Raw genomic sequence first — 27,089 nt, forward strand, 5'->3', positions numbered from 1 at the left:
TCTATCAGTCACATGCAATTATTTTATTTGACTGATAATTTTATGCACAAATGTATATCATTGTAAGGCATTTAATAGGCACCCTATGGCCCAAAACGGTAAGCTGAAGTACTTCAGTCAAAGCTCTGCTCGTGACCTGAGTTAGATCCTGCCAAAAGCCACTTTCAGGTAGCTGGCTCAAGGTTGACTCAGCCTTCCATCCTTCCGAGGTTGGTAACCCAGTATCAATTTCCCTGTTCAGACAATAACTCACTTGATGGGTTCAAGGATTTTATTGAAGACATGAGAAGGACAGCAGAAGACAGTTCTGGCGAAAGGGCGCCAAAACTGTTGATAATATGTTGCAGCAAATCCCGACCTCCACATGTGAACCAAGACAGTAAACAGAGTCCAGTCTGAGAGCTCATCCCAGCCATGGAGCTCCAAGGCCAGAGAAACAGATAAGCGGCACCTGCGAAAAGCTAAAGCTCTCCTCAACCATTTCCCCCTCCCAGCAAATGGCAGTTCTGACACCCAGCTTGCTGGGAGTAAAGTGTAGATGACTGGGGAAGCAACGGCAAACCACCTCATAAATGCAGTCTGCCAAGTAAGCACTGTGTCACGATGTCAACCCATGGGTCAGTAATGACCCGGTACTTGCACAGGGGACTACCTTTAACTTGACAACATTTAATAGGGCAACAGGCAATCAAACGGCTAGCATGTAGTACCATCATTGTTTGTTCTCTCTTGTCACAGACAGTGAATTCAATAAATATTTAGCACATTGCATTGCTTCAGAGCTGCGCAAAATGTTTCTGACTCTTCTAAGACAGATGATGGCCCAGTGGGTCTCCACTTGGGAGGAAGATATCCCAACCTTTACTCAGACCCAGATTTTTATACAGCTGAGGGCAAGATATTTGACCTTACCCTCACCTGTAAAACATCTGCTGTCAGACCTCCCTGATAACAGTACTTTTATCAGGATGAGTGGGATAAAGACTTAAAGCACTCAGACGCCCTTCTTATGCTGATCCTGAAAAGGGAACATCGTGTTTAAGCAGGTGCATCTATTTCTCCACATGTTCCCAATGAAACAGTTGTGTGCTGCTGCTGCTCATGGAAATGTAATTTGGTACACATTTAATGCATAATGTTTTTAAAAGCATATTGAGGAAATTAGCCTGAAATTGGACTCAGTTGCAGAGAGATGAGTTTCAGGTGGACAGAAGGGTCTCAGATCCAAATTATATACAGAATCGTGTTATTTTAACGCATCAACCCACCATATACATAAAGTCTTGGGTGAGGGGCACAGTTTTAGCAAAATAAGCACGCAGGAGATACGTGCTGAACAGGGAACATTCAGTGCTGCCTTCTCTCACATGCTCCTTTCTGGCCAAATTACATCTATGTGCTCTTCACAATTCAATCATGATCATATTTTAGCACAAACCTAGCCATTTATTAGTCTGTTACTGTGCACATTAAAGAGGTGACTCGTTTTTTCAGCATCCAACACACATTTTTTTCCCAGATAGAACATTCATAGCACACACTGTGTCAGCAGCATTTCACATGGAAAAATACCTTTTTATTATATAACAAGAGGCTGTTACAGCAAGCGCGAAGAAGAAGAAGAAGAAGAAGAAGAAGAAGAAGAAGAGGAAGAAGAAGAAGAAGAGGAGGAGGAGGAGGAGGAGGAGGAGGAGGAGGAGGAGGAGGAGGAGGAGGAGGAGGAGGAGGAGAGCAGGAGGAGTCTGGATGTATACCTCCTCCCTTTCTCTTCTGTAAGGAGACTCAAGGTGACTTAGAAACTCCTTCCCTTCCTCTCCCCACAACAGGCCCCTTGTAGGATAGGTGGGGCTGAGAGAGCTCTGAGAGAACTGAAACTAGCCCAAGATCACTACCACTGCGATTTTTTTCCTGTTCTTATTTCCTCCAGGGACTATCACTGCAAACCAGAAAACATTTTCCTAGGCATAAGGACCACTGAATAGACATGAGTAGCATCCCAAATAGGCATTCCCCTTGCATGTAGACTAACAGAGAGGACCTCACGTGACATCTAGTCCAACCCACTGCTTGGGACAGGAAATCAAAAGCCAGTGGATCCCCAACTGATGGCTGGACAGTCTCTACCTGAGGACCTCCATGAGAAACAGCCCACTTCTTCCCAGGGAAATCAGTCAGACCATTCTCAGAGTCAGTAGGTAGAACCAGAGTGGCATAGTGATTAAGAGCAGTGGACAGTAATATGGAGAACCAGGTTCCACCTGTCCTCCTCCACATGAAGCCTGCAGAATGACCCTGGGCCAGTCACAGTTCTCTCAGCCCATGTGGAGGCAGGAAACAGCACACCGCTTCCCAATGCCTCTTGCCTTGAAAATCTTACAATGTTGCCATAAGTCAGCTGTAACTTGACAGCACTTTCCACCACCACCATCACCACCACAAGTCCATTAGATCTACTCTTCACTTCTAGAGCAGCAGAGGACTAATCATTGTTCTCTTCCATGTGACTGCACTTCCAGTGCTTGAGGAGCTCAATTGTGCCTCCACTCAGTTGTCTCTTTTCCAGGCAAAACAAGCCCAGCTCCTTTAAACCTTTATAATCCTCGTTGTCCTCCTCTGAACCCATGCCAATCTGTCCTTCTGAGTTTGGTGCCCAGAACTGTACTCATTAGCTGGACACAATTGTTGCAGAAAACCTCAGGTTCTTGTCACATGCAAATGTAATTGGCAATGAAAGTGAATGCAATTGCCTTCTGTTCTTTGAATGCTCTCAGACCTTCTTGTGTGAATTTCCAACAGAAGGTCTCATTTGAGAGCCGCTCAATTAATCAAACAGCTTTGTTTTATTATGTAGATGGAAAGGAGCAACTCAGGTCTACAGAGGGTTGTGAAAAAGAGGGTTGGGACAGGATTATAATTGGTTATGTACTAAAGGGACCCCCCCCCCCAAACCCTGACTGTGAATCATCACAATTTCCCCCAATGTGGTATGTTGGGGACATACTTAAGAAGACTCCCATCAGGTCCTCATCAAGACTCTTAACATCTCTGCGGCCATGTCTCACAATGGTTTTTTTAAAGGGGAGAACTGCAGCCCCGTACTTTGTGAGCTGGTAGTGGTGTTTTGGTTACCAAAAAGTGTGTGTGTGGGGGAGGTGTGTTGTCCCATTCTGCTTTGTAAGAATTCTCATCTCGTTTGAAAATGGGAAAGGAACAAAGTGTAAATGGCTAACCCCATTCAAGCTTCTCTGTCCATTACACATGAATGGAATATCATTGTGTGACCTCTCCCTATGAGGGACCAATGAGAGCTGATGGAAATGTTGGGGAGAGTGAATTGAAAAACGGTAGTTAAGGACAGCAGTTGGGAGTTGCCAGCTGGGGAGTTGAGAGGGAAAAGGACTGAGTGAAACTATGGAGAAGAGCTGCTTATAGTGGCCTGAAAATACTCAATTGGTAACTGAATGATGCCAATTGCAGGAAAAGGCCACAGTTCAAAAGTTCAATGCAACTGTTACCTCTACTTTCTTCCGTGTTGTGTTAATACCATAAATAAAAGTTAACATTGTTTTGCTTAACCCTGTGAGCTTCATGTCTAAAGAAAAGAAACACGCACACAATTTAATATCTTGGTCTATATATGTACTACAGGATATGAATAAATGATGGTCGCGTGTGAATGGAACAGTGTTGGAGACCCAACCCCAATAGCAGTGTGCGAGAGCTTACTATTAAAGGAGGTTGAGTTACACAGTCTGCTGATGTATGTGAGAAAGGGGCGGCGGTGGGAGGGGTGAGGGAATCTGAGGTGTGAAACAGTTATGGCTCATTTATTTTGAAAAAGATCAGAAGGGTGGTGAGTATGATGTCTTGACCTAGGTGTACCTAAACCTGAAAGAGAGAGAGAGGGGAAGGGGTTTCACATATGGTAAAGCTGCCTTCCTCTATCCTTCTACAGACAACATGACACTTATTGACACAAGCAAATATGGAGGGGTACCCAGGGACAAGCATGATAGCCCCACTACCTCTCTACATATGACCAGCGGATGTACATAATCTATGCAAATGGATTGCCCATTTAAAATCCTGGTATGCTGATGGCCTTGAGAGACCAAAGCCCCAACACCGGGACCACCTTGGCCCAATGACAGCCTAGCCCAATCTGCCATTGCTACAAGTCAGAGGTACTGGGAAGGAGGAACTTGGACTGACTTTATGTCACCCAGCATGGCAAAGGGCTTGCTTGGATCATGGTTTGCTAGGCCTGGCCTGGGCTCAGCTCATTGCCGCAATGTAAGGACATGCTTGGACCAGAGTCTGCGGGGTAGGGGAAGTGCCTGCTCAATTGGCGGTCAATGGAGTGAGGGGTACACCTGCCTGGCCCACTGTAACCACAAGCAAGGGAAGCATCCATCCTGTAAAGCCCAAACCAGAAAAGGATGGACACGCCCAGCTACAGAAGTTGGCCATGAACCTCCTCTTTAATGCTGGTCCCAATGATGCTCTCTTACTCTTTTTGGAAAGGCAGGGACAGGGAGGGGTGGGGAAAGGGTTCTTTCCCAGGACCTTTCTCCCCTCTTAATCTTTCCCTGACTGGAAAGGAGCCAACATGTGCACATTTTATGTTCTTTGCAGTTTTCCCCAACAAACTGCTAGTTGAGGTCCTTTTATCAGGAGATGGAACCTGGGTTCTTCTACATACTAAACAGATGCAGCCTCCAATACTTTTACTCTAAAGCAACTTGCAGCAGTTGGTAAAAGTTTTCTCTTGATTGTGCAAAAAAAACCCCTAAGGGTGAGATTCAGTGGGTTTTACTTGTAAAACATTTGGGAACCACTGACCAATGGGATAAATTTAGTCTACCCATAATTACTGTTGAAGTGTAGTCTGGATTTTAAGAGCAAATGAACTGGACTGAACTTTGTGAGAAGAAAAAAAAGGGGATGAAAAATAAGCATTGCTGTAGATGATGCAAAACAAAATCCTAAAGGTGGTTTAATCTACCCTCGACTTAGGGGTGTGTTCAACTTTCAGAACCAAACTCCATTTTTGTCCCTTGGACTTGTTCCTACTATTAAGAAGGAAACCATCTGTTCAGCGGTGGGATCCAAAAATTTTAATAACAGGTTCCAATGGTGGTGGGATTCAAACAGTGGCACCGCCGCAAACATGCACCTCCAGTCCCTATTGGGCAGGGAGGTTGATTTAGTAACCCCTTCTCGGAACTCAGAAAAAATTAGTAACCATTTCTAGAGAAGTGGTGAGAACTGGTTGGATCCCACCTCTGCATCTGTTCCTGTCTGCAAGGAATCTTTGTGGCTAAAAAAAAATTGCCCAGTTCTACTTTGATGTAGATTCTAAGCACCCTTCCTGAATGATATTTATGTAATTTAATTGTGATTAAATGTAATTTAAAGCTGGTTTCTTTGGAACACAGTCACATAGCAACACAAAATTACATTTTCTCCCCCCCCACACCTCCTGCCCACAAAAAAATTATGTTAAGAATACATCACCTCCCTAACCAGCAACTCTGTGCTTACCAGACATTCCTGCTGACTGTTCCTGTATGCCGTAAAGTGCTCCAAAACTTCTGTGTAATTTTCATTCATCACACTATTTCCATTCACTTTCAAAATACACTGTCCTGGATGAAGCCCCACTGCTGCAGCTTCTGAGCCTGAAGGAGAAGGGGACGGGAATTGAGTTAAGGAGGCACGGCAAGCCAGAAAGCCAGAAAGAGAACATTACCCGCTTCAGTCTGCCCTCAGCACGCACGGACACTACACTCTGGAAGCAATGGGAGGTCAGCATGCACCTGAAAGTATCAGCCCACCCTCCATAGTGCCCTGGTCTCCAAGGTACTGCACAGGAGTAAATCCCCTAGTGTGCATACTACCAGTCCCTTCAGCAAAGTTTGAAGCCTTCTCCCAGCCTTTAGAGGTTACATTTTATGTCCACCCCTCACATTGCATTCCCTTTTCTTACCTCGCCCCACAGCATGGACATATGGTGGCGCTGCTCCTTGTATCTGGAAGCATAGCATTTCACTGCAATCTGGGATTTTGATAATTCTGGCAAAAAACACAGAGGGGGGGGGGAATAAAATTGTCATTAATGGTTAGGTGCCACACACACGGATGTGTGTGTGTGTGTGTGTGTGTGTGTGTGTGTGTGTGTGTGTGTGTGTATCTATGTATGCATGTCTGTATAATCAAGGAATGACTAGGGGTTGCAGTCTATGAGAAATACTCTGGCTACAGTCAAATAAACAAACAAGCACCACTTGAAACCATGTTTATTATAATCCAGAAGGAAGAAAATTAAGTCATGTACCAGAAATAATACGTGACAAACATAATCAGTATTGAAAAAGCACCCATTAGTTCTAAAGATCTCACAGGGCAAGATATTGAACTAGACAGTTTTTCACAGCTAGTAAATTTATGTACCACAACTCAATTTTCTTTGTGTGATGAAGCCAAAAATATTAATTCCAGTAGATTAAGAATTTGTTCTATGTTCCTTTTTAAGGCTCATAAATGACCATTATTAAATATTTTATCTGTCTTCATGTATGCATTTATAGAAACTGAACCATAAGATGGGCTTGTAAAATGTTTATGTTTTTTCTCATTGTGATAGGCAGTAAACAAACAAACAAACAGCTGAATGTTAACAATTCTGAAGGACTAGATTTGAGTCCTGTATTACCTGGAGACCACTGAGATTTTCGGGGTAGAGTTTTCAAAAGTCAAAGCTCTTTTCATCGTGTCTCTGACAAAGGAAGCTTTGAGTCTCAAAAGCTCATACTGTGGAAATATTGTTGGTCTCTAAGGTGCTATTAGATTCAAATCGAGCTCTTCTACTGCAGACTAGCAAGGCTAACCCCTGAAACTCTGAACAAGTCTCCAAAAGCAACAGCTCCATTTTCTCAGGGTCTTACTCTTTAGACTTAGTTGCCACAAGAAGCCGAAGAGGTCTCCTAGAGCAGAAGGACTGGTTTAAGATGGCTTCCACTTCAAGAAATGGGCGCAGGAATACTAGATCTTCATTAATGGAATAGATTTTCCGTCCAACCTGCAAGCCAGCCATCTGAAAGGACACACAAACATCACACACAAGACCATACATTGTATTTAGAGTTGTGTAGGGTAAAAGGTACCTTAGATCAATGGACTTCAAGTTGTGCTCTGTCCCAACTAGAATTTTTTGGATGCTTATTAATAGTTGGCTATTACAATATTCTATGTAGGGCAGTCCTTGGAGATGCTTCAACTGTTACAGAAAACAGCTATTCAAAGTACATCTGATCAGGGGCGCAGCTTTCTAAAATGGTTTCTGGGGCTCACTGTGGGTACCACGCCCAGCTGCCTCCTCACAGTTGCACCCTGTGGAATTGGGTTGAGGGCAGAGGTGTAGCACCAAGGGGACAGGGGGTGCGTGACGCACTGGGGTGGGCGCACCAGCAGAGGAATTCCGGGAGTGGGACGGGGCATTCCGGGGGTTTGGAGGGGTGTGGGGCGCATGTGCACACCGGGCGCACTTCCCCCTCACTCTGTTCCTAGGTGAGGACAAAGTCATCCAGAGGGGCTGGCCCCATCCCCAAACTCCAGGTGGAGTTTGTGTGCAGGGCCAGCTGACTCCCCGCCCTGACTTCCTCATGGAGTTCAGAACTTCATAGCCCTGTTTAATTCTGGCCTCAACAGGCTGGGCCCAGCTTTAAACTGCAGGCCTCTGGTGGAGCTTGGGGGGGGGTGGCGGGGCCAACAGTACAAAACTAGATCCGGTTAGCCCCCGGTGCTCAGTTTGCTGCTGGCCTCAACGAGGCTTGGGGCCAGCTTTAAACTGCAGCCTGAAAGCCTTCAGTTTAAAGCTGGACCCATTTGGGCTGAGACCAACAGCAAATGGGCTGCGCTGCTCCTGAACTCCATGTGGAGATTGGGGTGGGACCAACCCCATTTGCTGGCATTTTACTGTGCCCCTGTCCTAAACTCCATGTGAATATTGGGGCCAGGGTGCAGTTGTGAGGGATGGTGCAGCCTTGCAATGCTCCCCCCCTCAAAAAAAAAGTTTCACCCAGAGCTCTAGCTGCACCAGCCCATGTTCCCTCACTACGCCAGTGCATCTGATACAGGTCACCATGACCATATTTACTTGTTTTACAGCAGCTGTGGTGGCTACCCTTTTGCTTGTGGGACCTGAAGGACTTCTTCTGCCAATATGAGCCCAAGCTTGTTTTTAATATCTAGCAAGTAAGCATTGAGAACTATCTAAACAGGACATGTTTGAGGGCCAATGTGCATGCTATAAAGTCCTTGTGCCTGTCAGATGTGTTTCTATTTGGGAATTCCTCACTGGGGACTCATTTCTAGGTGAACATGGATCGAATATGGATCAGGACCACATCAGGCGAGGAGAATGGTCTTAGGCCTCTGCCCGTGCCATTTTCTTGACCACTGGATTTTTTGCTGCTTTACCAACTTGGAAGTTCATATGTAGCCATCTGTACACAATACGTTTTTTCCAGTGGAGTAAACAGCTATTCCCTAGGGCAGTGATGGTGAACCTTTTTGAGACCGAGTGCCCAAATGGCAACCCAAGACCCATTTATTTATCGCAAAGTGCCAACACGGCAATTTAACCTGAATATTGAGGTTTTAGTTTAGAAAAACAGGTTGGCTCTGAGGCGTGCGTAACTCGGGAATAAACTTGGTGGTAGTCGGTGGCAACTCGTCCAACGGGTGAATCATGACCGTAGGAAGGTTTACTCAGAAGCAAGCCCCATTGCCAGCAACCGAGCTTACTCCAAGGTAAAGGATCGCGCTTTAGTTCTTTGCATGAAAATCAGTGAGATTTAACAGCGCTTAACAGGGTTACCTACACTGCTTCCCCAAAACTAGGTCTTAGGTTTAATGGTAATAATCGAGCCCAACAGCCCAGGCCAGCCTAGATGTGGGGAGGGGGGCGACTCTGTTTGCGCGTACCCACAGAGAGGGCTCCAAGTGCCACCTCTGGCACCCGTGCCATAGGTTCGCCACCACTGCCCTAGGGTTATTTCAGACACAGAAAACATGAGTGGGGATGGGTAGCAAGTAGAGGTAAACAGTGGTGAAAATCTGGTAAACTGGGTTTGTTTCCCCACTCCTCCACATGAAACCTGCTGGGTGATCTTGGGCCAGTCACAGTTCCCTCTGAACTATCTCAGCCCCACCCAACTCACAAGGGGTTTGTTGTGGGGAGAGGAAGGGAAGGGGATTTTGGGGAGGGGAAGGGGATTTGATAAAAAGCCTTCATGATGGGCGCTAGATATGAACCAGCTTGGAGTGGCAGTCTGCATTATTGTGTCTGCTGAAAATTTCCTGCAATTCATATTTCCAACAAGTCACTACATTGTCTAGATATGAAACACGGGCTTTCTCTAAGAGCTATCTATCAACATGGCCAACAGCCAAATGATGTTGGACAAAGTTCAATGCATTGTCAGACATTTGCTTGTTAATTGCTTCTTCCAAGCAGGATAGCACTCAACATGCTTTCCAACGGCACCCCTCTTTTATTGCCATTACAACCTACTACACTCTGAGTTTATTGATTACAAATCCATTCTACAATTAACAGTGCTTGTAAGCAGAATTATATCCTTCTAAGTCGACCGAAGTCAACGGGCATAGAAGGATATCATTTTGCTTGGGATTGCACTATGAAACCTCCGAAGACTGGAGCTTTCCAACAAATCCCTTTGACATGGATTTATTATACCGTATACATAGGTAATTTGGGTGCTGTGGCTCGTCAGCAGAAAGAGGCCCGATTGACGCCACTTCTGCATCTGTGGCTGGCATCTTCAACGGATCTGATGTGGGAAAAGCAAGTGGAGCATATATCTGTCCAGGGTGGTGGGGAAAACCTTGTCTATGAGTAACAAAGCGCAACCAGGTCAATAGTTGAGGGCATCTGAATAGAAGTATGAGTAACAATGAAGACTATAGCCTGGGAGTAACCCTGTAGATAGCAAGGTCACTGGTGGGAGCATCTGAATAGAAGTATCCTGGCCTGTTTCTTTTGTCTATGGTCATCCTGTGTTTCTGTGGAGCTTGTTTGACACAGTCTTGACCCCAGTATTTTTCACCACTTGCAGCCAAGTTCTGTTCATTTTCAGAGTTTCTTCCTTCCTGTTAAAATTGTCCATGTGTTTATGGATTTCACCTCTGTGTAGTCTGACGTTAGGCTTTCAGAGGGTCCAGAATTTCTGTTTTTCAAATAATATTCTATGTCCAGGTTGGTTTATCATATGTTCTGCTATTGCTGATTTTTCTGGCTGAAATAGTCTGCAGTGCTACGTTCTGATAACCTGTGCGCGCCATCTCCTATGTAGACTTGTCGTTCATCAGCCGTATTTGCATGGTATGTAGACTCGCTAGAGGATCCCTCTTATCCCTTTGCTGAACGCTTCTGTTGAATTTTCTTAGTGGGTCTGTAGATTGTTTTGTAGGTTGTGCTTCTTCCTCAGTTTTCCTATGCGATCAGTGGTTCCTTTGATGTATGGTAAGAACACCTTTCCTCTAGATGGCTCTTTATCTTTGTTCATGTGGCTTGTTCTTGGTCTTGCAGCCCTTCTGATTTCTGTATTAGAGTAACCATTAGCCTGTAGAGCCCTGTTTAGGTGATTCAATTCATCTTGTAGGAGGTGAGGTTCACAGATTCTTTTGCTTGAGCAAATGTAGCTGTTTTTATGGTGCTCCTTTTTTGCCCTGGATGGTGATTGGAGTTTTTGTGTAGATATCTGTCTGTGTGAGTAGGTTTTCTGTATACTGTGTGTCCTAATTGCTGGTTGGCTTCCACAATTGGGACACACAGTATACAGAAAACCTACTCACACAGACAGATATCTACACAAAAACTCCAATCACCATCCAGGGCAAAAGGAGCAACTATAAAACCTTGGTACATCACAAGGCAAACAGAATCTGTGAACCCCACCTCCTACAAGATGAATTGAATCACCTAAACAGGGCTCTACAGGCTAATGGTTACTCTAATACAGAAATCAGAAGGGCTGCAAGACCAAGAACAAGCCACATGAACAAAGATAAAGAGCCATCTAGAGGGAAGGTGTTCTTACCATACATCAAGGGAACCACTTGGATCGCATAGGGAAAACTGGAGAGGAAGAAGCACAACCTACAAAACAATCTACAGACCCACTAAGAAAATTCAACAGATGCTACTGCTCAGCAAAGGATAAGAGGGATCCTCTAGCTACTGCAGGAGTCTATCGCATACCATGCAGCTGTGGACAAGTCTACATAGGGAACCACCAAACGCAGCTAACATGACACGTATCAAAGAACACGAAAGGCACTGCAGACTATTTCAGCCAGAAAAATCAGCAATAGCAGAACACATGATAAACCAACCTGGACATAGAATATTATTTGAAAAAAACAGAAATTCTGGACCACTCTGAAAGCCACTACGTCAGACTACACAGAGAAGCAATTGAAATCCATAAGCACATGGACAATTTTAACAGGAAGGAAGAAACTCTGAAAATGAACAGAACTTGGCTGCCAGTGTTGAAAAATACTAGGGTCAAGACTGTGTCAAACCAGCTCCACACAAACACAGGATGACCATAGACAAAAAGAAACAGGCCAGGATACTTCTATTCAGATGCTCCCACCAGTGACCTTGCTATCTACAGGGTTACTCCCAAGCTATAGTCTTCATTGTTACTCATACTTCTATTCAGATGCCCTCAACTATTGACCTGGTTGCCGCCTTTGTTACTCATAGACAAGGTTTCCCCACCCACCCTGGACACTCCCCACACACCCTGGACAGATATATACTCCACTTGCTTTTCCAACATCAGATCCTCTGAAGATGCCAGCCACAGATGCAGGCGAAACGTCAGGAGAGAATGCTGCTAGAACACGGCCATACAGCCCGGAAACCACACAGCACCCAAGTGATTCCGGCCGTGAAAGCCTTCGACAATACATAGGTAATGTTTTGCTGTAGAACAGGAAGAATTTTGTATGGGTGGCTATATGCCTTTTGTGATTTTGTGCAAACACAGGAAACTTGTGAACTAATTCAGCTTCCTACGAAAGCTGGCTCCACATTTCTAAATACAACACATTTTGAGATTTTCAAATGCAGACAGATATGATGCAGTAATGCAAGCAATGTCCACTGAAATTTCAGAAACAGAAACAAATGAGGTTAAATGAGATTTTGAGATGTCAATGAGATGGACCTCACTGTCCTGTCCTGGCCTTCCTCCTCTTTCTGACTGGCAAAAGCAGAATGATTCACACAACTGGCACAGAAAATACAAAAACACTATTTTCATTTTTAGTTCACACAGCCCAACCTATGGAAGTCACAGAGTTACTTGAAATATTTAGTAGGGACATTCTTAATGATGCTCATCTACCTATATTTATTTAATTTTGCAAGGGAATCTTCCCCACCAAAGTCCAATTATGAGTGCCTGCTACAAGAACAATAGAATAGAACTCATTGGTTCTTGACACTCTTGAGCCTATGAAGCTTACTTGTAGCTTTTGGTTGATAAAAATCAAAGGTGGGGAAAAGTAGATGCTGCAAAGCAACCAGCAGCCACAACGTCAGTAGCCACCCAGGCAAGACTGCTTTCTCAACATATTGCCGAATGAGGGTGTGAGGGAGGGTGCTTAATGTTCCCCAGAGATAGAACAGCTGAACCTATATATCTCATTAGTTGGAGTTGTGGAACAGAATCACTTGACCCTCATCTGCTCAGCCTATCACCCTTATACAGAAGCAGCAGTGGCATAGTGGTTAAGAGCAGATGCACTCTAATCTGGAGAATTGGGTTTGATTCCCTGCTCTGCCACTTGAGCTGTGGAGGCCTTTTGCCATAATGAGCTGCAATACAGGCACTTCTCCTTTTACTGCTGAGCTACGTGTCTGTTCCCCATGCAGTTGGTTCATCACTTAGCTCATTTGGGGCTGCTAAGGACTCTCCCAGATGCATGGCATCTGGCTCAGCCTCAGGTTGCAAGGAAGGATTTTGCTCTGTTGCTGGCTCTGCCTTGGTTGGCAGGGAAGGGCTTGCAGCTGGCTCTGTTGCTTGAATTTCCTCACAAGGAACCAGTTCTGGCCTCTTGGTGTCTTCAGGCTCTACCTCAGAGTCCTCATCACCCAGGGACTGGCTCATGACTGTTGCTGGGATTCCTACCTCATCACAACCATGAAAAGTTGTACGTCTTCTACTAAATATTGTCAGAGGTGGTGGCTTTGCACAGTTTTATTCAATTAAAGGATTGCTCAGGAGCAGATGGTTGGCTTGGGGGGAGGGAATAAGAGCAAATCCCCTCATTCTTCAGTGGAGGGACAGTGAGGGCACAGAAGTATACAATCGAGGTACTTAAACAAAGAGTCATTCTGTCTGACTAGGGAGGGCCAGCTGCTATTAAATCCAGAGATAAGAGAATTTTGAAAGGTGAAAGTAGCAGAAATGTGCTGTTTTCTCCTGGATTCAGGATGAGAAAAAAGATGAAAAAAAATATCCTGAACTGAGATCAGTGAGCCTGACCAAATATTAAGTCATAGCTGACATTTACAGCAGCCAGATGTTTCTAGGAAAATAGCATTTATGTAAGTGCTGACCTGTTTTTAACAAGTTCATATCTAGAAGAAGAGAACAAAGCGTTGGCCTGGGAGCCCATTCCAACATAACATTTTTGCTCCATGGAGAACATTTGGTATAACACATTTAAAAAAGTATCTGCAGGTATCTTATATGGAAGATCCACAAGTTGTCCATTCCTGCTCTCAGCTCATTTCTTAAAAAGCCCACATCCTCATAAAGTAATGTTTTACATATTTATTCTTCCATTGCATAAAATATTATGAAGGAACATATAAATGGTAGAATTTGTATGAAACACCAAGCATTACCGGATCCTTCAGATTTTGTCTACAAACAGAGGTATATGTATTTTCTCAAGAGTTCAGAATATTGTGCAAGGCACACAATACAGCTTCTTGAGAAATCTTTCATTCTCAAAAAAGCAAGTTCCCTGTCCTTGTGGCTGGGAAGATATCCTCGAACTATCTTTTGAAATGCCAGAGGCCAGGGAAACAGTCGAAGGTTTATAGCAGTCAGAAGTATAAACTTTAATGCAGGATAGCGATTCGAGTGCCTTGACCTGGATGCTCCAGGTTAGCTCTCTTGTTAGATCTCGGAAGCTAAGCAGAGTTGGCCCTTGTTAGTATTTGGGTGAGAGACCTCCAAGGAAGTCCACGGTTGCTACGCAGAGACAGGCAAACCACCTCTACCTCTTGCCTTGAAAACCTTAAGGTATACCATAAGTTGGCTGCGACCTGATGGTGCTTTCTACCACGATGGGTTACAGTATTAACTGTTATCTGAAAAATTCAAATCTCAACACCTCAGTGAATGTTAGTGGGTGACTTGGGGTCAGTTACCCAACCAAGCCAGGCTCAGTCTAACCTTCAGGCTTGTTGTGGTTATGAACTAGAGAAGGGAAGACCATGCATGTCATTCTGAGCAATAAAAGGTACAATAAAAATGCATTCGATATAAACTGCACAGTAACTTAGGTAAGGAAAGACTAACTATGCAAATTATTACAAATACATGGATTGCCTAACTGCATTTTTTCAAGTGTGGAATAGACACAGCCCACAGGTATAATTTACGCTTACCTACATCCTTATTTCTGTTCTACAGATCCCCCTTTAATGCCATTAAGGTCTATCGAAATAAAAAGGGTTTGGCCATCATGTCACAGCTGACTTATAGTGACTCTGTAGGGCCGAGGTGTCCAACTCTGGCGCTTCAGATGTGCATGGACTACAATTCCCATCAGCCCCTGCTGGCACAGCCAATTGGCCATGCCAGCAGGGGCTGATGGGAATTGTAGTCCATGAACATCTGAAGCGCCAGAGTTGGACACCCCTGCTGGAGGGTTTTCAAGGAAAGATATGTTCAGAGGTGGTTTGCCATTGCTTACCTCTATGTCATGACCCTGGTATTCCTTGGAGGTCTCTCATCCAAATACTTGCCAGGGTCAACCCTGCTTAGCTTCTGAGATCTGACAATATCAGGCTAGCCTGGGCTATCCAGATCAGGGCATTAAGAAAAGTTTCCACTGATTTACTTAAAAACAAAAGACAGAAGAAGCTAGGGAGCATATATAGCACTCAGTAGATGACGCTGGTTCCCCCCTCAGGAGCCACTAGAGGTTTTTCCAAATGGTCTACAGCTGCTGCACTGGCACTGAACCATATGCCAAATAGCTTTGTAGTATCAAAGCACAACTGAAGAGCCCAAGAATGCAATAAACAGCATTATCGCTACGTTTCAAATGTTTGGTGATCGGAGCCAACAGCAATCCTTGTTCACTGGGATTTGGATGCTTCTTCTATCCGTAGCAAAATTTTAAGGTCAAAGAGGGCAAAAGGGCAGATGGTCAAAGCAAATGATTCTTGGAAGGTCAAGAAAAAGATTCCTGAATAAATCGTGTGCTTCTGTAGTCTCAAAACAAAGATTTTTTTTCACCCGGTACTGAATGTTCAATAGGCAGCTGTCCAAAGAAATGATGGAGAGATTATTTTTCAGGCAGCCGTTTACCAAGAGCTTCATATTCATAAAACCGTTGGCTACTCTCAATAGATGAATCTTGGTGCTGCCAAAGATCATATAGCAATAAAAAACAAGGAATCTCACCCGTAACCATGTACCCAAATGAGAAGTGAGAACAGGGTTGCCAATCTCCAGGTGGGGTCTGGATATTTTCCTGACTTACAACTGATCTCTAGGCTACAATGATCAGTTTCCATGGAGAAAATAGCAGCAGCAGCAGCAGCCATGGCCTTATAACCTGCTGAGGTCCCTCCCTAGGCTTTCCCTCAGAAATCCAGGAATTTCTCTAGCCAGAGTTCACAACCCTAAATGAGAAGGACAGATTCTGAAGAATCATCCCCATTTCTAAAGCTAAAGCAGACCTGGGCCTGCCCAGCACTTGCATGGGCAATTTTCTGGAAACTCCTAATTGACTGCTTAGAGCTGCAGTTTTCAAATTGTGGTTTAAACCGCTAGGGAGCAGGTGGAAAGTAGACACATTGGTTTGCAGAATGGGTCCATGACACAATGAAAAGTATAAATTATATTCCCGCCTCCTGTGTTGCCACCAATCAGGAAGCCAAAGACAACATTTCTGCCTGTCCCTTAGGGGCTTGGACCAGGCAGTTACTGCCATGGGTTCAGAAGATTAGGATGGGCGTAACCAATGTCTGAGTGGGAAGCAGAAGTCAGGAGAGAACACGATGGAAAGAGAAGAACAGACCATGAAGACAGAGCATGGTAAGGGGGGCAAAGAAAGCAGGAAGCAGAGGTAGAATCTGACCATCACCTTCAACTTCTTATGTTTTTTTAAAGTTAATTTCTAGTGACTGTTCTAGGACCCCTACTATTCTTTCTGTCTGTCTATTGGTCCACCACTCCTTGTTGCTGTCACTGCTAGTTACAAGGAGCACAAAAAGGCATAACAACATAAGAGCCCTTCTGGATCAGACCAGTTATCCATCTAGTCCAACTTCCTGCCAGCGTGGTGTGGTGGTTAAGAGTGATGTTCTCCAACCTGGAGAACTAGGTTTGATTTCCCACTGCTTCACATGAGCAGTGGACTCTAACCTGGTGAATAAGGTTTGCTTCCCCACTCCTTCACATGAAGCCTGCTGGGTGACATTGGGCTAGCCAAAATTCTCTCAGAACTCTCTCGGTCCCACCTATCTCACAAGGTGTCTGTTGTGGGGAGGGGAAGGGAAGGCGATTGTAAACCACTTTGAGATTCATTAATGGTAGCGAAAAGCAGGGTATAAAACCCAGCTCCTTTTCTTCACATAGTGTCCAACCAGTTCCTCTGGAGGTCCAACAGCAGGAAATAGAGGCAGAAACATTCCCATAATGTTGTCTCCTGGCACTGATATTCAGAGGTTTACTGCCTCTGAATGCAGAAGTTCCCTTTAGTCACCATGGCTAGCAGACACTAATAGCCTTTTCCTCTAGGAATCTGTCTAAATGGCCTTTTGAAGTTGTTCCTGTGGCCATCACTACATTCTAGGCAGATTTCCTGTCCCTTAAACTGAGCTCCGCTTGGCCAGTTGAAGCAGGGTCACTGGATTGTCCTCAATTAGCACTGTCCAGATCACTATTAAAGAGTCGCCAGGACTGGTGCTGCTACATAAAGGCTTGCAACTTCCATCTGGCTCAATGCTCTTTTGCCCCATAGGCCTGGTATTTGACACTAGCCTCCACACAGCCACTCTGCCTTGCTTTTCACATCTTGGAACACAGCAGACTCTTGGAACTCAGCATGAGGTCTGCCATCATCTCCCTGGGACAGAGGGGGGAGGCCCTGCTGCCTTATCACTTAATGAAATTACTCCGCAAGAATGTGGTTAGAAAGAAGCCAAAAACCTATCAATGCACAAAGGCCGTCTATTGTGAGAGGAACTACCAAAAAAGAAGAAAAATCCTCAATTTCCTACTCACTGCCATTAAAATGAAACGAGCTTATTTCGGGGCCCTTTCAAAGGATTTGCTCTCCTTTCTCAAGCTGAAAAGGAAGTGTTTGCAGATGTTAGAAAGCTTCACCTCCGCATGTGACCCCCGTCGAACAGACTTCACCACAAGCACTTTGTTCTTTTCTTCAATGTCAAAGCCGTAGTCCTCCTCTTCTGGCAAAACCTGGGGTGGAAAAAAAGCATCTTTGAAAACCATGCAGGTCTTGAGTTTTGCAGTAACCGGTCTCTGGTTCAGTAGCAACTTTTCTTCCTCGCCCCGTAGCCATTTAAAACAATATGTTGTTTATCTCCCCACTACATTGTTGCCATATAAAAAGACAAATCAAGTTCAGAAACTAGAAGCCAATGAGAAACAACTGTAGCCCATTTTCTTTTGAGCTCACGGCATCCTTGCTGGCAGTGCGATGTACTCGCTGATTGATGCTACATGTGCAGGAATAAACGCCAACAGCATCAAGAGTTTCTTTGAGGATAATTCAGGAGGGAGCGCTTTACAACTCAACGTGCAGTGAACTGCAAAACAGTGGACTGCTCTGCCAGACAATCAGCTTACCAAAGAATGGATCTAGGACTGAATGATGTGTCCTGGTGGTAGACATGAGCTGTGTTTACAATTTTTGGTTTACATTTCTGCACTGCTGCGTAAACGAAGAGATGGGATAATCTCTTTAATAGTAAAGAGAGGGCATAAGAGAACAACAGAGAGAGCCAATGTGGTATGGGGGTTAAGAGTGTAGAAGCAGGATCTAGGGGACATGGATTTGGACCCCCACTCTGCTACGGAAGCTTGCTGGGTAACACATAAAAACATAAGACAGAGCCTGCTGGATCAGACCAGAGTCCATCTAGTCCAGCACTCTTCTACTCGCAGTGGCCCACCAGGTGCCTTTGGGAGCTCACATGCAGGATGTGAAAGCAATGGCCTTCTGCTGCTGCTGCTGCTGCTCCCGAGAACCTGGTCTGCTAAGGTATTTGCAATCTCAGATCAAAGAGGATCAAGATTGGTAGACATAGATCAGTGGTAGCGAACCTATGGCATGGGTGCCAGAGGTGGCACGCACGCACAGAGTTCGTCATGGGGGGGAATCCCCCCCCCCACACACACATCCAGGCTGGCCTGGGCTGCTGGACATGACGTGTAGGTAACCCTGTTGCCCTTGTAATCCTTGGTAATCCTTGTTGCCCTTCTCTGCACTTTTTCTATCTCTTCAATATCCTTTTTGATACTCTGCTACGGAAGCTTGCTGGGTGACACATGAAGCTGCCTTACAATGAATCTGACCACTGGATCTATCAAGGTCAGTACTTTCTACTCAGTCTGGCAGTAGTTCACAGAACGGGCCCTTTCACATCACTTGCTACCTGATCCTTTTATCTGGAGAGATCAGGGATTGGACAGTGGATTTCCTGCATGCCAAGCAGTTGTTCTCCCACTGAGCCACAGCCTCTCCTATATAGAATGAATGAAATCAGTGCTTCATGCAGGAACATGTAAGCCCCGTGGCACTTCCATTTGAAGCAGGGGTCCCCAAACTATTGCCCGGGGGCCAAATGTGGCCCCCTGAAGGCATTTATCCGGCCCCCCATGTGCAGTGGGGGCTCGAGGGAGAGGAGGAACCGGCCCCAACGGCTGTTGATTGCAATTACATGATGGCACCCCCAAATCTCCATGAATTTTCTGACCCAGAGTTGGAAACCTTACACGTGGCAACTCCTGCTCCGCCCTTCCCTCTCGGCTACTCCATGTGTTGCTCTCAGGCTTTCTGTTCTGCCTCACTCCCATTGGCATCAGCCAGGCTGGTGAATTGCTCGCTGGCTGCTAGGGAGGAAGGACCCAGGAAGATACCTAATCCTGGGTTAGATGGAATGCTTCATTGGGAAAGTTCTGCTTTTTTATTTTTACAGGGGAAGGTATTCCACAGCCTCCTCAACAATATTTGGAGCCCACCCTGTACTTGACATACTTTGGTCACTGTTCTAAAAACAGACCATGACAGAAAGGCTGAAAGGTGAAATCAAACATTTTACAATCATTTGTGCATAGGAATTTGTTCATAGTTTTTTTTAGTCTGGCCCTCCAACAGTCTGAGGGACAGTGAACTGGCCCCCTGTTTAAAAAGTTTGGGGACCCCTGATTTGAAGTAAGTGATGTGAAAGACTTCTATCTGAGAGCCTGGAGAGCTTCTTCCAGGCTGAGTAAACGATGCTGGTCTTGATGGATTGAGGATCTGATTCAATAGGGCAGCTTTTTTGTGTTCATGTATGCATGTGTATAGTCCTGCCACCTGCCACCACGCAACTTATGATCTGCCTAGAAAAATGTTCCCCAATGAGGATCTGCTTCAAACCCCGCCTTCATCAAAATTAAAGTAAAAAAAAAGAAACCCCCAAGGCTTCAGCTGTGACACCCACATTATGGAAGTCTCTCTCCAAATAAGCCCTCAGGAAGCAGCTGTGTCGTTATTCCCAGGAAACTAGTAAAAAACTTTCTATTCCATTGGGGGAGCTGAGTTTTAATTTGAGAATTGTTTAGTTATTATTTTCATGATGTACTGTGCAATTCTTAGAAGAGTTGCTCTGAGTTCAATAAATGTAAAAGGGTACAACCCTACTTAGGAATACACTTTTATAGTTTTAAAGATTTTTAATGTGGCTTTTGATAGCATTTTTATTTCAAATTGTATGTACAGTTGTGAAACCCCAGGAAAAAAAAAACTTGGAGAAAATAGAGGGGGGATGTTGCCTCTCCCCAGGGAATTTCCCAGAGGTTCCAGGAGACAAATTTAAAAATTTGGCAGCCCTTAAAAAAAAAAATGAAATATTTTCTCTGCTGAAATGAATTTCATTTTTTTAAAAGACAAGGTGGGACTCAAATAAAATATGAACGGTGTTTTTTTTTAAGTATAAGACAATTTCTAGAATTAGATGTTAATGATAATGGTAATTTTTGCAATTTCGTTGTGCGTGCTCAATGCGTGCACAATGACAATAAAATGCTTATGCTTAAATGCTTATGCTTATACAACTTAGTTTCAATGCTTAAACTGTTAAATGAAACTACTTTTGTCCACAAGTATGATGGCGAGTGTGATGATAATATATTACTGAAGAGTGCAGTTTTTCCAGTGTTACAGAGTTTAATCTGACACCAAAATATGCTGCTAGTCCTGCTGTGACAGTTTCAGCTGAGCAGGTCTGGAGAGGAAGCATATAAAATTGTCCAATTCCATAAATAAGTAATAAATAACACACTTCCTTTTAGTTTGCTGTAAAATTTGTTTTCGACTTTCAGCTTTCCCTCCATTTCTCAGATGGCAAAAAATAAGATGCTAAGGTAGCACGGAATAAAACATTCTCGCTTTCTCCCTAAAATATAGTCATAATTCTGTTTGCAGAAACCTGAGTGGAATGCTAAGTGTAGGACACATGCCTGATAGTAGATTTTTATATCCTCGGCTAAAGATAAATTGTGCATTTTATATTGTTAGAGCAACAAAATAAAATTTAATTTTGATAAAAACAAGTGTATGATTTCAAATTATGCTTCCCCCAACACGCATGTACACACATGCACAAGTACACACACACACACACACACAGATTCATGATTTCTGGAATTTCTCTAATTGGGAGCCTTTATGAGGGCTGAAGCAGAATCATATTGCAAGGGACAAGTTTACCATTTAAATGCAAAGCCTCTTTTCTCCCTTCTGTAGTCTACCAGGAATTTTTTTTAAGTCGCAGGCAACATAAGTGACTTACCCTACTCTAACTACTTTTACACTGTTAGGAATTTAGTCCTTACGAAGTTCAAAGGAGTTTGATTAGCTCATCAGCTTCCTTTTGTTGGAGTAGTTCATCATAAGCACAAGATATAAGAAACTGGGCCTTCTTCCCAGCATGAACTAGAATATTTAAGCAAAAGGGGGCACTGTCCCTGGGCTACCTATAATTTAAAGTAAGGGGGGAAAGCCTATTCCGAAGATGGTACAATTGAGGGGAGGCGGCTCAGTAAGGCTGGTGCTGAGATTGGACTTTATTAACAAAACATCCTGGGACTGGGAACAATGGTGCACAAAAGGATGCTGAGTACAAAGAGTTCCCTGGAACGCAGTACTTCGCCAGTGAAGCTTTGTCCTTGCCCATTTTACAAGTGGCCAGAGCTTCATCCTCTAGCACAAGGAGGGCTTTATGGCCCAGTAAGTTCTGAGACCAACTGGGACCAGGATTCAGGCTCTCTGTACTCCTTTGGAGAGGCTGTGGGATTGCTAGCCTCGTCTGGAAAGCACGTTTCTTCCAAAACACCAAAGGGAAGGGTGCAATTATCTTGTACAATTCAGCTGGAGTCACATAAGGAAGACTCCCCCCCCACTCCCCAGAAACCTTAACCCTTGAGAAGTTTAATAAAGCCAAGCAGTTTTTAGTGATGTTTATTGGCAATTCACTGCAACTTGAAACAGCTTAGCTGAAAACAACAGGATGTTGCTTTTTATCCTCTCTGCCTTTAAAAATAAAGCAAAAGGGGCACCCGCAGTGTTATAAGGGTGTGTAAAGCTACCCATTACAGGACGTTTCACCAAAAGAATGTGAAAGCTCTGTATTTATCCATCCATCCCTTCTCTTCCTAAGGCTTGAGATGGATAAGAATAATGTTTATATGCTATTAAAGGAATCTTACAGAGGAATCCCAGGCAGGGTTACACCCTTCTGAGTCTAGTGATTCCAAACTTGTTAATCACTTGCTTTTTAAAATATGTGAAGCACTCCAGTAGCAGAGACGTTAGCATAAAATACCAGGAAACTCAGACCGGAGACTCTCCCTTGAATCTCCATGGCAGCTTGCAAGCAGAGGGAACTACTAACTGCTCTTGGTTCTGCTAGAACTGCAGACCTCTGGGAGGTGCATTGCTGCTTCCAGCCCAGCGGGAATTGGATGATATGAGAAGCCAGCAAGATCCCAGCTGGCCTTATAAAGCTGGTATTCCTGCTCTCCCGCCCAAGTACAGTGGAACCTCAGTTTTCCGTTGGTAATCCGTCCAAAAAGAATCGATGAAAACCGAGGCAAACTTTTCCATAGGAATCAATGTAAATCCAATTAATCCATTCTAGGCACTCCAAAAAACCTACCAAAAACACATTTTAGGTGAATAAACCTAGTGTTTAATGCTGAAAACAGTAACAAACAATAACACTAGGACCAGCTTCAGAGCCGGTGGACCAATGTCGCACCAGAAAGCTGTCCAAAGAGGTCTGTTTCTGTCGCCTCTTTAAGATGTGTCTGAAATGGGGCAAGACATTGTCATTAAACAAGTTGCAGACACGGCCTGCAACAGCTTTGTCCAGGTGATCTTTCTCCACAAACCCCTGCACCTTACTGCAAATCGATGAAAACTGAGGCAAATTGATGAAAACCGAGACAAAATTTTCACTGAAAAAAATCGATGAAACTGATGAAAACTGAAGGCAATGAAAACCGAGGTTCCACTGTATAGGATTGACAACTCTGGGTTGGGAAATTCCTGGTGATTTGGAAGTACAGGCGTGGTTGGAGTTGGGGAGGGATGGTTGGAGTTGGGGAGGGATCTCAGCAGGGTTTAATGGCATACTGTCCACTCTCCAAAGAAGCCATTTTTTTCCAGGGGCATTGATCTCTCTAATCTGGAGAACAGCTGCAACCCTGGGAGATCTCCAAGTCTCATCTAGAGTGCCAAGAACTTTTCTCTGAGATGAGTTTTATCATGTTTTAGACTAGGACCAAAGGAACAGGAATTCAAATCCATGCTCAGCCATAAAGCAAAATTGGGGTGCCTTGCCAAAGGCACCCTTTAAGCCTCATCCATTGCTTTCGTTGTTAATGAACATAAAACATTTCTATGTTCCTTGAAGAAAGAATGAGATACAAGTATGGTACCTAACCATCTCCTTCCTGTATCATGGGAAAACTCAGCATCCCAAGAGGCAACATCCCAAATCAGTTACAGCTACAGTTACAGCTACACGATGGGACTCAAACCTAGCATTAGATTCTTGGGGTAATTGACCCCCACAATAAAAAAACTTTCCCCAGTACAATTTTCCTTCACCTATCTATCATAACTCATATTGAAATCAGGTTCAAGGTTCAGTACTAACCTTTAAAGCCCTACATGGTCTCAGACCTTTGTATCCATGAGACCACTTCTCCCAATACACCTTCCCCCCGCCCAAAGAGCATTATGCTCTGCAGATAACAACTTACCTAGCCCGAAAATTGTCTAGCTGTCCTCAACCAGAGCCAGGGCCTTTTCAGTTCTGGCCCCAGCATGGTGGAACACTCTGTCTCTGTCTATTGAGACCAGGGTCCTGCAAGATCTATTGCAGTTTTTCAGGGTCTGTAAGATGGAGTTGTTCCACTACAGTTGAGGGTAGTGACAGCGTCTATCCATGTTAGCTTTTTGTTTTATTCTTGTTTCCTTCCTTTCCAACAAGGCTGTATAGGTAATGGTATTTTAATTTATTGGACAGTTCCATTCTTTCTGAAGTTTTATTTTAGAGTGCCATGATTATGATTTTATTGGAACCATATGTTGCAAACCACTCTGAGCCTCTTTTAACTGAGTGTGGCCTAGAAACTCAACAAATAGATAAATAAATGTTCTTTTTCAAGGAGCCACTGTATTTCTGTTTTATCTAGCTATATATAAGCTGCTTTTGTGCAAATGGAAGTGGCTCTAACTGAGGATGTGCACTCCCATCTGCCTCCAAAGGTCTAACAGGGCCCAGATGAACAACCTTGAAGGCGAAACAGATGTCCACCAGGTGCTCATCTACCTTGCCAGCATATGTATGAACCTGCTTTTGCATGCAGACCTCCCTTGCGAGATCAGAAGAAACACGTCTATGGGTATAAATATATTTGAAATTTAGAGGCAACATCCAGTTGCTTTTCATTAGAATTAAAATGTGGCATGGAAAAGCCCCGTGGAATGCTCCACTTAAGAGAGAGAAGCAAAACATAACATGTTCAGTTTCTCATAGATATTTCAGAGATTGCCAGCTCTATAGGAATCAACTTTTTTCTTTCCAGAAGGAAACTTCCAAGAACCACCCACCCCTCAGACCAAATTCCTGGTTTCAAAAAGTCCACCAGTTACAAATCGCGAAATAAATATCGGGGCATTGCTACATTTTTAGCATCTGGATGTAGGCCTCAGGTTTAATTCTCTTCTAAACTGCACAGAATTGTGTGTATTTTTTCTTAGCTGGTCAGGAGCCAATATCATGAACAGAAACAATTTTGTAAGCAAATGAAATTAAGCATTTGTTTAAAGAGTGTTTTCCTCACACTGGAATAATTTTCCTTTGGCATCCAGGCATTTTGTTTGGCAGAAAATGTCTGCTGTTTGTTCCTCCATATGTAAGGTCAGGAAGAAGGATAAAAGACCAGGGGGAATACAGAGAGGCTGTTGAGTTTGGCCTTATGCAATGCACCATATGTTGCAAAAGCACAGCACACATTTCAAAACCCACCAGGGTAAGGGAATCTACCTTTACTCTAGTTTAAAATCAGCACTGATAAAGTAATATACAAGTAAAGATGATGCAATTGTAAGGCAGCACTCCAGACTAGAAACACAAGAACTTGAAATGATCTTTGCAGAATAGATTTATCTTATACATTATTCTTAATAGAGACTTGCAGCCGATCAGGGCTATCCAAAGTAGTTTTCCGTTGCACTGTATGCATCTTATGTGCCTGAAAATATAATGTGCAATGTCTAGGCTTTATCACAGCGTCCAACAACAGAGATGGGCAAGAGGTATTAAGTGGGGCCATGACCCACATAGAAGCCACAGGGAAATGGCTGCATGCCAACCAAGTTGCCACAGGGACGTATGGAACTGTGCATAGCCAGGAAGTGACTCGCCAGCAAACGGCATGCAAATTAGTTATTCAAGAGCTAAGCCATTATCTTGCACCTGCACATATGGTACGATCCTTTTTCAGTGATCATTCAACTGATGCTGTCATCCTACAGGGAATAAACCCAGTGAGTCCAAGGACTGAAAATGGAAAACTTCAGCAACTAAAAGACAGGTTCTAATGGGGGAGTGGGAGAGAGACCTGTATTGCTCTTCACTGAGGGCTTCAGGACATTAGATTGGTCTCACGCAGAACCAGGGCTTTTTCAGTCCTGGCCCCCGTCTGGTGGAACTCTCTGTCTGCTGACACCAGGGCCTTGTGAGACCTGACCCAATGCCACAGGGCCTGCAAGACAGAGATTTCGGTTGAGGCCATCCATCCATGCATTGTTCTTGTATCATCTTGCTGGCCTCCTGACCACTTTGACCACCTACAGAGCACCTCTGCTATATTTAAACTATGTGTCTCCCTCCCTATATTTATACCTTGTCCCTAATGAGGAAATGGAGATATCCATAAGCTGAATGAAATGTTATTTTTCACTATCTGAAAATACAAGGATTGTATTTATACAAGGTTTTAACTGTTTGTAAGCCGCATTGAGCCTGGCTATTATCAGGGATGGAAGAGGTATAAATATAATAAAATTACATTTACAAAAATAAAGAGGAACTTGGGATATTTTCACTGAATTTCCCAGTAACATAATGCTGCCATCCAAGTTCTGGGGGAAATACAGTGGAACAGCAATCTCTTGGGAAGATGTTTGGATGTCTCTCTCTCTCTCTCTCTCTCTCTCTCTCTCTCTCTCTCACACACACACACACACACACACACACACACACAAAAGGAGAAATCGATTAGCTTCAAATAATATAGACCTGAAAGGGCTAAGAGTGTAACTTCAATAGGCACTTTGTATTAAGATGATTCTATGAAGACATGACAAACATATTCAGACCTGAAGTATGGCGGCTCCATTGAAGAACTGAATGTAGACAATGAATAAATTATAGTCCACTTCTATGCAGAGTTACACCCCTCTAGGATTGCCCAAGGGGATCTGGGACAGCAGGGACATGGGGGACAGCCATCAGTAATAGGATGCTATTGATTTCTGGAGAATTTGAAAGTAATGTCGCGCTTCTCCAGGAAATCCCTGGAAATTCTAAGATAAAATTGTGGAGTTTCCAGGATTCCTAACAAGGACTGATTTCTCCAGAAGTGATGTCATGCAATTGGCCTGATGGCCTTAAAAAAAATTCTTCCACCACCAGTAGGCCCACTAGCCGCAGTGCGGAAGTTCCCTAACTCTATGTGGAACTGAGCCGCCTGCGGGAGCTCCCCCTGCCAGCGGCCGCCCAAACTGCGTGGCACCAATATGGTGTCTGTGTGGCTTACAGGGAATGTGGTCCACACCTCTTGGAGCAGCAGTAGAAAATGAGGGCCAGAGAACAGGATTCCCTGCCCATAATGGGGAATGGCAAGCCAGTTTCTGACTCATGAACTTCAGTGCAGTTAGAAGGATGTAGCTCTGCTTGGGATGGCAGTGTTAAATCCAGTGGTACCCTGCTCACA

At 44.1% G+C, this 27,089-nt stretch overlaps 1 protein-coding gene across 1 annotated transcript in view; it reads right to left on the bottom strand.

The window, feature by feature from the left end:
* Positions 1-27,089, bottom strand: part of PREX1 (phosphatidylinositol-3,4,5-trisphosphate dependent Rac exchange factor 1) — a 266,216-nt gene that overhangs the window by 47,735 nt on the left and 191,392 nt on the right. The window contains exons 17-20 of the mRNA XM_048496371.1: positions 17,679-17,771; positions 6,948-7,096; positions 5,990-6,075; positions 5,545-5,681 (exon numbers count right to left, since the gene is read on the bottom strand). Of these exons, the coding sequence (XP_048352328.1) occupies positions 5,545-5,681; positions 5,990-6,075; positions 6,948-7,096; positions 17,679-17,771 (465 nt within the window). The remainder of the gene's footprint in view (positions 1-5,544; positions 5,682-5,989; positions 6,076-6,947; positions 7,097-17,678; positions 17,772-27,089) is intronic.

The sequence above is a fragment of the Sphaerodactylus townsendi genome, linkage group LG05, assembly GCF_021028975.2.
Source record: "Sphaerodactylus townsendi isolate TG3544 linkage group LG05, MPM_Stown_v2.3, whole genome shotgun sequence".
Classification (NCBI taxonomy): Eukaryota; Metazoa; Chordata; class Lepidosauria; order Squamata; family Sphaerodactylidae; genus Sphaerodactylus; species Sphaerodactylus townsendi.